General features: G+C 36.7%; 1 protein-coding gene and 1 non-coding gene across 7 annotated transcripts in view; both read left to right on the top strand.

Moving 5' to 3' along the window:
• Positions 1-4,288: 4,288 nt before the first annotated feature.
• TMX1 (thioredoxin related transmembrane protein 1) overlaps positions 4,289-13,484 on the top strand; it is a 31,201-nt gene continuing 22,005 nt past the window's right edge. For 5 of the 6 annotated variants that reach the window (XR_004950117.1, XR_004950118.1, XR_004950116.1 and 2 more), the window contains exons 1-7: positions 4,289-4,503; positions 7,128-7,243; positions 8,591-8,636; positions 10,494-10,622; positions 12,572-12,617; positions 12,715-12,816; positions 12,924-12,990. Coding sequence is in view for 3 of the 6 variants with exons in the window: in XM_016166444.2 (XP_016021930.2) it covers positions 4,352-4,503; positions 7,128-7,243; positions 8,591-8,636; positions 10,494-10,622; positions 12,572-12,617; positions 12,715-12,816; positions 12,924-12,990 (658 nt within the window). In the remaining 3 variants the exon portion in view is untranslated. The remainder of the gene's footprint in view (positions 4,504-7,127; positions 7,244-8,590; positions 8,637-10,493; positions 10,623-12,571; positions 12,618-12,714; positions 12,817-12,923; positions 12,991-13,484) is intronic. The other variant, XM_016166435.2, reaches the window with a different exon arrangement.
• Positions 7,360-7,495, top strand: LOC118601111. Its single transcript, XR_004950205.1, has one exon. It is a non-coding gene; the product is annotated as a small nucleolar RNA SNORA70 (small nucleolar RNA).

Genomic DNA, 13,484 nt, shown 5'->3' on the forward strand with positions numbered 1-13,484 from the left:
ATAATTATTGTCACATTGTGACAATAAAGCTGCACCAGTTGTTAAAATGTTGAAATACATCCACCATGGTTGGTAAATTTTAGCTGCTACCTGGAACCACCAAGCTTCTCCCAACCTCGTACCTCCTCAAAGCTTCCAGCTAATGTAGTCATCTTGGCTTCTGCCCCTGCCCTCTACCTTTACTCTTAAGAGACCTCCTCAGCAACTAACAAGTTAACCTTTAGTTAGCCTGGCACAGGGGGCCACCAGGACATTGCTGGAGCATATAGCCTGCGCTTGTTCTAATTGATATTTTGGAAAGGTGAGGCTCAAGGGAAAACTGCCCATGGTGAGCTAGCCAAGGGTGGAGGTGGGATTTACTCCCAAACAGGCTAACTACTACATTATACTTTCTCTACTTTCCAGAATGTTTGAGCTTTTCCCTAGTCTTAAAAAGTTAATTTCAGTAAAAGTTCTCTGAGTAACTGAGAATATTTTCTGTTATTAAAATTTAGAGTTTGATATAGGACTATTATATAATTTTTTTTTCAATTACATTATTCGAATATTACTAAAGTTTTTTTACTGTAAAAATATGGTTATAAAGAATTAAAAATAATATGATTCTCATATTTCTATTGGACAGCACTGCCCTATACTCTTATGTCTCCTTATTTATCAAACACTTACTAGTATTTACTATGTTCCAAGCTCTCTGTGTCAGTCATGAAGATACACTACTCAGCCTCAAGGAAGCCTGCTGTGGACAGCATTGCTGATTGGTGGTCCCCAACTGCTGCCACTGTGAAATCCTCCCCTCCCCTCACCCCACAGTTCCTAGACAATGACCAAGTAGCAGATATACTAGTGCCAGCCAGCCTTTCCTGCCCTATGTGGGATTCCTCTATTGGGCAGTTTTGGCTCAGGACTCTCTGTTGATCTGGCTGAGCCTTCCTTAGAACTGTCTTGTGGTCTGAGGTTCTTCTCAGTTAATGCTCCTTCCCCTTTTCCCTTCTCAGATGTCAGACTACAAATGGAGTTTGAAAGGTCTCTGGCTTACTCCTGCTCCTCTTTCCCCTCCCCTTCACAGACCTTTTCCCCAATATCCCTTGTATGTTTAATCCCATTTTAGCATCTGTTTCTTGAAGGATTGGAACACTCACTCCATTTTAAGCATGTTACCAATGTTAACTCATTTAATCCTCACAATAACTCTGTAAGGTAGGACAATCATTACCCTTTTTTACAATCACAGAAACCAAGATACAAAGACGTTAAACTATTTGCTACTGATATGGTCAAGGCAAGTTTTGAAACTGGTCTGGCTCCAGAATCCATTCCCTTAATCAGTATACTAAACTGCCTTTTGATCTTTCATGGGGTGGCACTAATTTGGAAACACACTCACGACTCATGGTAGAATGTATTTTGGTTGATGCAGAGAGGTACGATGTGCTAAACAAAATTCAATGCATGGTCTGGTCTGCATAAAAGCTTTAATTGTTTCAGAATAAAGTAGCATTCAGCACATGAGAAAAATGACATTAATAATATCGATAATAAATATCACATATAAAGAATACTATCTAATTATTTAATTTATAGTTACATTATATTAAATTTAAATTAATGGTTAATAATTATTAGTATAAATTATTGATAGCATGACATTACATACATATTTTCATGTTTTTTAATACTTATAGGCAAATATTTCAGAAAGCACATTTGAATTCTTTAAAATCGATATGTATGTATTGTAAAGTGAAAAAAATTGACTGGTAGTTGAGGCATAAGCTCATTTGTGAGTGTGTGTTTTTTAAAGAATAGTTTATGAGCATAGAAAAGTTCTGAAAGCATACAAAAGAAAATGTTAATAGTAATTGCCTAATGGGTGCAAATTCTAGCAAGAGATGGGAAAATATTTTAGAAGATTTTTTTTTCACTTTACAACCTTCTATACTTTGCACATTTTGCACATAAGACTGCATTTCTTTAGTAATATGAAAAATTCCCTTAAAATGAAATTTTAATAAATTATCATGATTTACAGTTTAAAAAGAATATTAATGAACACAAACTTGTTCTATCCTTTTACCAACCCTGCGAGGTATAAACGGCAGGTTTTATGTCCATATTAGATATTAGAAAGTATTTACACTTTTATCAATGCAGCTCATACATTATATAAAAGTGTGACATATTTACAATTGTAATTTTCCTCATTCATTCAACAAATATTTATTTAGTACTTATGTGCCAAGTTCTAATAGTGGCTTGACACTAAACCTTGGGAGATTATAGTAGTGAACAAAACGGAGAAGTTTTCGACTGTCATGAAACATATTCTTATTGGGTGAGGAAAGAAAACATAATAAACAAACAAGCACGTAAGTTTAATACTATGCAGAGAATGAGCGGACTAATATGGTGGGTAATGACCCATCAATATGATGCCTTAAATAGGCTGGTCAGGGAAAGCTTTTGAGGTAACATTTAAGTTGAGATCAATGACAAAAAGGAGTGATGTGAAGATGGAACAGCTAATGCCAATTCTCTAATGTGAGAATGAGTTTGACATGTTCAGGGAACCACTGAAGTATAGCAGGGTAGGGAGGAGGAGAGCGAGTATTACATGAGGTAGCAGTTAGGCAGATGTCAGATCATACAGGACTTTTTAAGCAACAGTAAGAAGTTTAAGGAGTATAGATTTAACTTTAAGTGTAGTGGGAAGCATTTGGAGGGTTTTAAGAAGTGGCTAGATCAGAGTTAGAGAAGAGAGGACATAGGGATTTCAGTTAGGAGTCTATTATTGTAGTCCAGGGAAGAGATGATACAATCATGGATTAGGGGGTTGGCTATGGGAAAGGAATAAGTGGACAGATTCAGGATATGTTTTGGAGGTAGAGTTTATGGGACTTGCTGATGGAGAACATGAAGAGGGAGTGAAGAGAGCAGTAAAGAAGTAAAATGTAAATTTTTGTCTTGAGCAACCTAATGGGACTTTTTACTGAAATAGAAGAGTAGGAGAGGGAGAAGAATTTTATTTTTTGGCTGTTATTTGTGAGCTGCCTATTAGATATCCAAGAGATGTCCAGCAAAAGGTTGAATATATGTCCAACGTTCCCAGAAGGGTCAGGGCTGGAACAGGCATTTTAATGGCTTTTAAAGTCAGAACTGAGGTTTCTGGAAATATGTACGGCATTAAAGAGAAGGGCACCAATATAGCATTCTGGGGCAAGCCGATGTCTGTAAGTCAAGTAGAGGAAGGCCAGCCAAGAAGTTTCAGAAGGAGCAGCTGGTGAGGAAGGAGAAACAACAAACAAATGAGGAACCACTGAGAAGACAATAAAGCATTTCGAGGAGGGTGTTATGACTGTAAATTGCTGCTGCCAGTCAAGTAAAACGGATACTGAGAAGAAACAATGACCTTAACCTGCAGATCACTAACGTCCTAGAAAGTGAAGGGGTGAGGAAGTAGACTACTTAGAATGAGTTTAGGAGAGAATGTGAGATGAGAAAGTGTAACTGGCAACTATTTTCATTTGACCAATTAATATTGTCTAAAGTCAGTATACATTGATTTGCATTTGTATTTTAAAATGCTTGAGGAAAAAACCTCAAAATTTGTTATAAGCCTGTGTATCTTGTTCCATTTGGATTGTCTGATCTAGCATCTCTGTAACTGCATTAACAAAAATTTAAGGATAACATACATCCTTAAGATAAGCGCATAAAGTGCACTCATCTTAGCTGGTTTTTATGTATGTTTACGCCTGTTACCGTCGTTCAAAATAAAACACAGCATAATAAGGATATCTCATTAGGGTCGCATGCGCACCTTTCCAGTGTATAATTCCCCAGAAGTAAATATTCCAACTTGTATAAACATCCATTAGCTTTACTACAAAGATTAACAAAGAAAAAAAGGAAAAAAACTCTGAAGGGCATTTAATTGGAAACTGCATTAGTGTAAATTTACCAATTGGCTGGAGTAAGTATAAAATGTCGATAATTTGGCGCCAAACTCTGACGCAGACTTTGAAGCCCTGCTTCTCCTAAACCTGAGCCCACTTTCAACACCACGATTCTGGCCTGCGGTGCACTTACCCAACAACACTGGAGCACAGCAGGCGGCGGGAAGAGACCGCTTTTTCGGTCATGCGCACTAAAGACAGACGCGCTTCCCTCTTTCCCTACTCAACCAACCAGGACACGGCCTCCTCATGCGCATTGAGACTCCTCCAGGCGCGCGCGCGCTTTGCCGCGCGGCCTTGCGCATGAGCAGATCAGCCCGGGGAGGCGGAAGTGAGGAGCTGGTGCGCGGAGGCGGGGGCCGTCGCGCTTGGTGTGGGGCGGGCGAGCAGCGGACATGGCGCCCCCCAGGAATCTCGTAGTTCCCGTAGCAGTTCTATTGCTGTTGCTTTTGGGGGCTCCCTGGACCCACGAGCGGCGGAGCGACGTGCGCATCATCACGGACGAGAACTGGAAAGAGTTGCTGGAAGGAGAGTGGATGATAGAATTGTGAGCGCGGGGCGGTTGTCTCGGGGCCCCTCGATGGGCTGGGCGGGCCGGGGTCCTAGATCTAAGTCTGGACACCCGACTTCACTCCCCACACGCGTCATACAGGCCCGAAGTTCCCGCAGACTGCCGCTCCAGCCTGCGGAACCCGTGCCCCTGACTCCTGCAGATCCCAAACTCTGTGGACCAGCTGCCGGCTTGGTCCCACCTCGTTTCTTATCAGAGAATGTTAAGTTTCTTCTGAAGTGTGCACTCTGCTTTCGCTTCTAGGGCAGTGGTGCGCTTACGAGATTGCGTTCCGGTTCTCTCTTAATTTTAATTCATGGTTTTGGGAGTGAGGATGGTTGGTGTGACTAGTTCCTATACAGCTATTTTAGAATGGTCTTCCACAGACTTCTCGACTTATTTTCACCAAACTTTACAAAAAAGAAATTTGAACAGAACCGTTCTTCTTTTGTTTAATTATCTCTAAAAGTTAGTCCATTTATAGTGTTGGAATTTGGGACTCTGTTCTAAATTTTATTTTATGGATTAGGTGTATTTTTATTTTAAATGCAAGGTAAATTCAAGTTAGGTTATTTAAAAAATTTCGTTGCCTTTATGATTTTTTCTTTCATTGCTTTTCTCTTTCTTTGCATTTTATTTTTCCTTTACGTGTGTGTTTTTGCAAAGTACTGAATGTCCTGGGCTGTGACTCTTAATGTTCTCTAAGCGGTATTGCATTAAAAGATAAATTAGTGTATGAGTGTGATTATAAACTCATTGAAGAAAATCATGTGGTGGTTTCGTCATAATAAGGTCCCGTCTGCATCGGTGGAAAATAAACTATCTGCCTTTGCTTTAGTTGCTAAATTGGTAGTGATAGTGTTAGTATTCATACTAGTGGTATTAGTAATATTCGTAAAGAAAAAAAAAAAACATTGAGTGTTAACTGTGTACGAAACACTGCTAAGCATTATACTTACATTATTATATTTAATTCTCTCCAAATTCTGCAAGAAAGGTATTTTAACCTGTCCAGGTATTGCTGTATTGCTTCCTTTCAGTTTCCAGAGCCTAACATAGGCATGCAGTACTTGTTAGAACACCCCCCTTCTTTAACAAGGTTCCTGTGAGTGCTTTCCTGGATTGTTGTTGGGACATCAGTAAGGGAAAACCTGGTCCAAATCAGTAACTCTTGAGTCATGAAATCCAAAAAGGTGTAGAACATTTATAGGGAGGATAAGATGGGGAAAATGTTTATAGTATGCATATATAATTTGTAACTTGGTGAAATGTATTTTCAGGCACCATTGAAGCTGGGAAAGGAAATAAGTGACAGCATTTGGTTTTCATTGTCATAAATAACTTGTTTTAGATTGTGCCCATAAAATACGTAGTTTTGTAAATGTGTTAAGCAGCAGTGATTATGAATTAATATACAAAACAGTCAAATACTTAAGGAGATTTGTAAAAACTCAGTTTGGTCAAACTAGATAAATTAGTCAAAAGTGCAGTGTAGGTGATTTTAATTAGGGCATCTATGAAATTACAGTATATGATAGTAATTTTTTTGATTTTTTTCCTGTAGCATACTGATTTTAAAAAGCACTTAAGAAATAAAAGGAACATGAAAAAGTGATACAGTTGGTAGTCTGAATTATATTTATTACAAGTCATTTATGTTAAATTCATCCTAATCAGAAGTTTTGTTACAGAGATAGTTTTGTTGTAATAATTGTTATGAACTTTGGCTTTAATGTATGGTACTAATCTTGTTCTGCAATGCCTATTAACTTTTAGGAGTTTTATTTTCAATAAAATAAGTCAAGTTTTGTATATGGTGGAGTACAAAATGCACTATTATGTTCAATAGATATAAGCTTTATTCCTGGTTCCATTAAAAATCTGAGGTAAATTATAAGATAATATACAATAAATTGGAAAAATTAAATCCTAGGGGAAAATCAGGGCCTTTAAAAATACTGAATACCAGAAGAGTAATTAAAATGCTAATATACTGACCACAGATTTGTAAACCTGAGGTCTTAGTCTGACCAAGGGCTGGCCAAAAGAATTTTGTTTGGCCTGCCTAGTGTTTGTGTATATGGCTTAAGTTTTGAGGTAACATTTTTTATATAAAAATGCAGATATTTTAGCTTCCTTTGTATCAGAATACTGGGGCATACTGGGCCAGCAATTCCCTGTGGCAGTTGTGCTAAGTAGTGGCTCCCTGCTTAAGATGACTTGCAGGTTTCCTTACTACAGCTACAGCCCTGGGTATTTCCCATTTTTCTCATACTAGCGACTTGCATTTGTAACTCTTGCAGTGTAAAATTATTAGAACCGATGAACTCCAAATTTGACTTTGAGCTTTCTTGTGGCCATATTTTAATAGAGAAATCCAAAGGTTTTTTAAAGAGCTGTGTCTTAAGAAGTTATTCTCGGAATTAATTTTATGTGATTAGCATCATCAGTTATTCTTGATTTGCCAGTATTAGGCCCACACTTAAAACTTTTTCATCTTCATAAAGTTAACTACTTTGTTATCTTGTTAGTATAAAATTTCTCCACAGATTACACATTTTAGAATTTTTGTTTAGAGTGCTTAACTGTTTCGTTTTTTTTTTTTAAACTGTATTTCTCAGTTATGCTCCATGGTGTCCTGCTTGTCAGAATCTTCAACCAGAATGGGAAAGTTTTGCCGAATGGGGAGAGGATCTGGAGGTTAATGTTGCAAAAGTAGATGTTACAGAGCAGCCAGGTACTGTAAATTGTGATTAGTTTTGTTCCTTTGCAGATTGGGTTGATATGTTTATTCTGTTTTCTACATAACATAGTCTTAACTCTGCCCTTTCATTGGGTTTTGAAAACAACTGTCTATAGCTAGTTAAGATGATTCACCTATCTCCCTGATGGGGGGCTCAGTGTGCAGTGGCAGCAAAAAGCAGATTCCTTGGTTGCGTATACAATACTTTCCTTTTATGTGTTGTTATAAGGGACCTTGGAGACATCCTTCTCCCCCTATTCTTCCCCACGTAACTGCCCTTGATCCTTTTTTCTTTGTATCCCAAGCCCCAGACCAGCAGGTAAGATGCCTTTGAGAAGTCCTAGAACACTGTGATCTAGGTGTACTTTAGCCAAGCCATCATTTGCATCCTTACTAAGCTTCCGAATAAGCTTAGTAAGAATGCAAAGAATGAAGTTCTTTGTAGGGTCAAGGTCACATTCCCTGACAAGTGGTTCGAATGTCTCTAGTTGGGTCCCAAATTTAATACCTGTGATTTGAGGACATGGACTCTTAATTGCAAAGCATGCATGTTTGTGGGGTCAACTACACTTTCGACTGGGCCCCCTGGACAAGCGGCAGGCCCTGCCCTTAAGGATGCTCCTTTCTTAGTTCAGCCTCATTTTACCTGTTCTTGATCAATATACCAGGGTTCTTGGACTCTGCCCCTATTCCAAATGGTAATAATAACTAATATTTATTGGGTATTTACCTATTACAGGTACTGCTCCATGTGTTTTGAATTTATTATGTAATCTTTATACAACTTTGTGAGATAGGTAATATCCTCATTTTACAGATAAGGAAACAGGCATAGAGAGATTAATCCTCAGTTATATTAGTATTTAACACATGTTTAATAGTAATGTTAGCTGCTGTGGTTATTGCCTATCCTATGAAAGATTCATAATTTTCATTTTTAATGCCTTAAATTTAGCTTTTGTTTTCCGAATATCAAATATAATTTGATTTGATTTTAGATTTTTTTAAGACTACTGTTATATTGTGCTGTTCCATGAGTCATCACTAGTAGTCTTATCATAGTGGTATAATCGATGAAGTGTTTTATATATACATTCCCTTTTTAATTGGGATAATGTACAGAAGTTTTGTTTTTACATTGCTTTAAGTACATAATTGGGATTTTTTTTATTGTTTATGTTAACAAAGCTCAACTGTTTTTTAGTATAATTTCATGTTTTTTTTTCTATTAGTATTTACATAATTCAGAATCAACTTTTAAGTAGTAAGTGATTGGCCCATATAAAACCTCCTTTGTGTTCTTTATTGTGTTTATTTTTAATATTTCCTTATCATTTGTAGGACTGAGTGGACGATTTATCATAACTGCTCTTCCTACTATTTATCAGTAAGTATTTGAAGATTCTGCAGTTATAGAGAAGGATACATCATAGTAGAGTTAGAATAGTAGGCCTATGGACTGGATCATGTTTAAAGAGCATTATGGTCAGTAAATATAGTACAAAGTTTATTTAGTCATGCTATCCTAGATACCTTTAGATAGATGAATGGTGTATGATACAGTCCCTGGTCTCCAAGATTTATAAGTTCATATGACATGGTTTGATACTATTGAGCATGGTAAATGTTTTTGAGCCCACAATTGTGCTAAGTCCTATAGGAAGTTTGGTAAGGGAAAAATCACTGGGTTGGAGTGGTTCCTGGAGAATATGGGGTTTATATGCAACCTTGAAGGTGGAATTTTCAAAAGTGCAGCATAAACATTCCATCCTGAGGGCAATCTCGTAAAGAGTGATAAATAGGAACATGGTATGTTCAAAAATTAGCTAAGGAAGTGCTGTAGTTCAGCCTTAGAGATAATAATAGGTGAAATGGTTAGGCCATTAAGTCAGAACGAAAAGTTTATGTAGTCTTCAGTATCAGGTCTTTTAGTCTGACTCAGTCTTCTAAACTGGAGATAGGCAATCTTGAATCTGTATCTGCCCTCTACTTTAATATTCATCTAGTTTGGTAGGTTGAATGCCAGGAGGTACTACTCTCATCGAAAGTTATGAAAACACGTTGGCAATTTTTTATGTTTATATTTCACTTTTCTTTGTCATCTTTTTTTTTTTTTATCACATTTGTATCTGTTTCTCTATATCATTATTCTCCCTTGCTCCCTTTGTATCTGTTTAAATGTCTAGTCTCTTGTCTCCGTAAGTGCTTCTCTCCTTTTTCACTCAGTCCTTTTCTCCATAGGCCTCTTACGTGGCTGTAATCAGACTCCTTCTTTTTACTTCTCAACATCCCCTGAGCTTAGCTCGAATTTCCTGCCCATTTCTTTTAGTCACATTGTCATGCCCATGCCCCTAACTTCTGCCTATTGAAATCCTATGTGTCCTTCAGAAACAGCTCAAATGCTATATTCTCCACAGAACATTGTTCTTTTGAGTGTGGGGAGTCTTCTTTATGGTCTTTGGCTCTGGATAGATAAAGGATCCTTTAACTCTACCGTAGGTAGTAAGGAACTACTGGAAGTTTTTGCATTTATGTGATAAAAATAGAAATATTAAGTAGGATTAGACTGGCAGTATTGTTTAAGGTAGTGTAGAAATGGTGAAGATGTGGGAGCAGGTAGAGCCTTTATGACCCTATGACAGAACTCTACACGTTGGGAATGCGAAGGGTGAGGTGATAGCAGGAGGCATGCACAGCAGACTATAAAAGAGAATCACCGAGATGGGAGGAAGGGAACACTCAACCTGATGCCTCCAGTGCTTTAAGGTGTAATGGCTGAGATGATGTGATTATGACCGAAAATACCAGCAAACTGCCTTAAATTTTTAACCTATAGTTTAACTATAGCTAATAATAAATGCCAGATACTATTGTAACAACTTTTCATGTAATATGTATATTACACATAAGGCATAAAAGTGATTTTCTTAGATTTATCTACTTTGCGTCCCCCCCACACCCCCCAGTTTTACTGAGATATAATTGACATACAACTATTTGCTATATTACATAGTTTTATTATTTGGAAAAGCATCAATGGTCTTAAGACTTATGATTATTTAAAAATATAACCTCATTGTTTAATTTAGGGCTAAGAGGTTGTGAGTAGTTAGTGTAATAGCTACTTGTGCCTTGCTCATGGTTTTGAATATTAAAATTGATTGTAAAATAAGGTTAAAAAATAGCAAAACAAATAAATTTGTTTATTTGGTGCTAGTTAATATTTCATTCTGATCCTCTTCAGTTGTAAAGATGGTGAATTTAGGCGCTATCAGGGCCCAAGGACTAAGAAGGACTTTATAAACTTTATAAGTGAAAAAGAGTGGAAGAGTATTGAACCTGTTTCATCATGGTTTGGTCCAGGTTCTATTCTGTAAGTATGAGGCATTTTTCTCTTATTTCAGAAATAATTAGAATAAATTTTGTGTAAAAAAGCATTCATGCTCGGTTTAATTCTTGGACTCTTAAGGTATATTCAGATTTACTGTGTGATATTTTTGGTTTGACTCTTGCCTTTTAAGTTAAACAGATACTTTGATCTTTGTTAAACTAGAAGGAGACATTCTCAAGAATTAAGTTGGAAGCGTTTTTACGAATGTTTTAGCTCTGTAGATATGGTCATTTGTAGCATCAAAAACTAAATAACCCCCCAAAGAGTGTGAGCAATGTAATGAGTAAAGTTATCGTTTGAGCTTAATAGTTGAGCAAGAAGTCTCAAACACATACCTACTCATGCTGCCTTTAGATTTTAGTTGTTGATTTAATGTGATTGAATTATTCCACCTATCTGATAACTTTGAATAGTTCAGATGAATAATAACCCTATCTATAATGGCATGACTAACCCCTGAGCTTTATATATAACTAGAGGGTAGCAGCTTGCTATAGAGCAGTATAAGGACTGGAGATAGCACACATTTGCTGTTAGCTTTTTGGGTGCAAGGCCCCCAGGTCACTTGAGAGACCTCCAAAATACTGAGTTTTGTTGAGGTCACCATGGACTTACTCAGGTGTAGCTAAGCTGTCTTCCTGTTCTCTCAGCACACTTGCCCTTGGAGGATGGAGAGTTGGGACACCAATGGTATAAGAGAGAAAAATGCTCTGAATTTTGGGAATGGGAGAAAGATTAGCCCTAATCACTATTTTGAAATAGAAGTTTATGTTTTCTACCATTCCCTTATACCTCTCTTCCTGTGAAAATCCCTTGAATTGATTTGTCCTTTTGCTGTCAGAATTCCCCCACTGAACCACCATGCCTAACTCAGTAAAGGCACCTAGTATTGATGAGAGAGAGTCTGAGTAGTTCAGATGACAGTGAGGCTGCAGAGTGCTTTCTGTTTTAATTCCTTGGTTCTATTCCCATTACATTTTAAACAGAAGCAACATAATTAAATTACCTTCGTATGTTAAACTGAAAATGTAACTGATATTTCGTTTTTCGAAATGTCATCTCATAAATGAATGTTACCCTTTCAGTGGATGAAGAGGGTTGCTTGTTAGTCTCTGTTGAATCCTCAGGGCAGCAGTCCATACCTTTTTTATTGGTGGACTGAATAAGGGGCACTCCCAGTGTGATTGGGTTAGGCCATCTTACATATAGGAGGTTTGGCTTACGTGGGAATTGGTTTATGTGTCGATGGCAACACTTCCCACTAGAGGGACAACAGTTGGGCAACAACATGCCCTTGTTATGCCTTTTTCTAACTGCCCAACTAAACTACATGAGTTTAATTATGTGAAAAAAATTGTTATTTTTACTTATATGATGACTTAGCATTTATAGTTTAATAGTATTGTATATTATTAAACTATATCAAATTAATGCTATTGTAAGTTTAATTTTAATTTGAATAGATGGGAGGTAATTCTAGGTTGAGAAGGATCAGCTCACAAGTGCTGCCATTTCTTCCTTTAGGCTCCCTTCTCTGCTGGTGTGGAGCCATTTGCTTTATAGTATGCCCAACTTTAAACAGCTGGTTCCACAGAGCTTATAACCTGTTACTCAGAGTATATTGGAGAAATCATCAGATGAAAGATGAAAGGTTAATGTTAAAGCAAGAGGAGAAGAGGAAAACAATTATTTTATTTATGAAAATATTACATAGTGGCAGGAATTCAGAAACTTAATTTTTCATTAACAAGTCTTCCATTCACAGGCTTAAAATTAGTGCTGTATCACCAATCTTGATTAAAACCAGTAATAAAATCACATCTGTTGGGTAAATTACAGAGTTAAAAATAGCAGATAAGGCTATCCATGTCTATATTCTACGTCAGAACTGCGTACCTTACTCTGTTTTTCATTCCTGTCTCTCATTTTAGGATGAGCAGTATGTCAGCACTCTTTCAGCTATCTATGTGGATCAGGGTAGGGGCTAAAATTTTATTTCTGTTTTAAATATTTCGACTTACTTTTTTAAATGACCAGATTTTTAGTTTATTATTATTATGTTTTTTGATTTTAGACTTGTCATAACTATTTTATTGAAGACCTTGGATTACCGGTGTGGGGATCATATACAGTTTTTGCTTTAGCAACTCTGCTTTCAGGACTATTATTAGGACTCGTAAGTACTTTATTTTCAAAGTTCTAGGAAGAAAAATATTAAATTGATCTTTTTATATAGTTGCACTAGCTTTATCATTCAAATTTCTTGTTTTTTTCTTTTTTTAGTGTATGATATTTGTGGCAGATTGTCTTTGCCCTTCAAAAAGGCGCAGACCACAGCCTTACCCTTCCAGTGAGTATATTTTTATTTTTTATTATATTTTTCCCTTCCTTCCTTCCTTCCTTCCTTCCTTCCTTCCTTCCTTCCTTCCTTCCTTCCTTCCTTCCTTCCATTTTTAATTTCTGTTGACATTCACTATTATATTACTTTCAGTTGTACAACATAGTTAGACATTTATGTAACTTATGAAGTGATCTCTCCAATAAGTCTAGAACCCATCTGACAGCATACATAGTTATTACAATGTTATTGACTATATACTCTATGCTGTACTTTATATTTCTGTGATTATTTTTATAACTGCCAATTTATACTTCTTAATCCCCCCTTTTAGCTTAGGTTTCTAAATATGAAGTGGTGGTTTATATCAGAAGAGGGAGAAGGACATATATTTCATGTAAGAATAACAGCCCAGTGGATATTGGAACATAGTTATTTTTTTGACTTATAGTGTGGAGATTTTAACATTGCATATAATTTGTGGATATTTAATAATATTGATCCGA

This window comes from Rousettus aegyptiacus, unplaced genomic scaffold, assembly GCF_014176215.1.
Source record: "Rousettus aegyptiacus isolate mRouAeg1 unplaced genomic scaffold, mRouAeg1.p scaffold_m13_p_3, whole genome shotgun sequence".
Taxonomy (NCBI): Eukaryota; Metazoa; Chordata; class Mammalia; order Chiroptera; family Pteropodidae; genus Rousettus; species Rousettus aegyptiacus.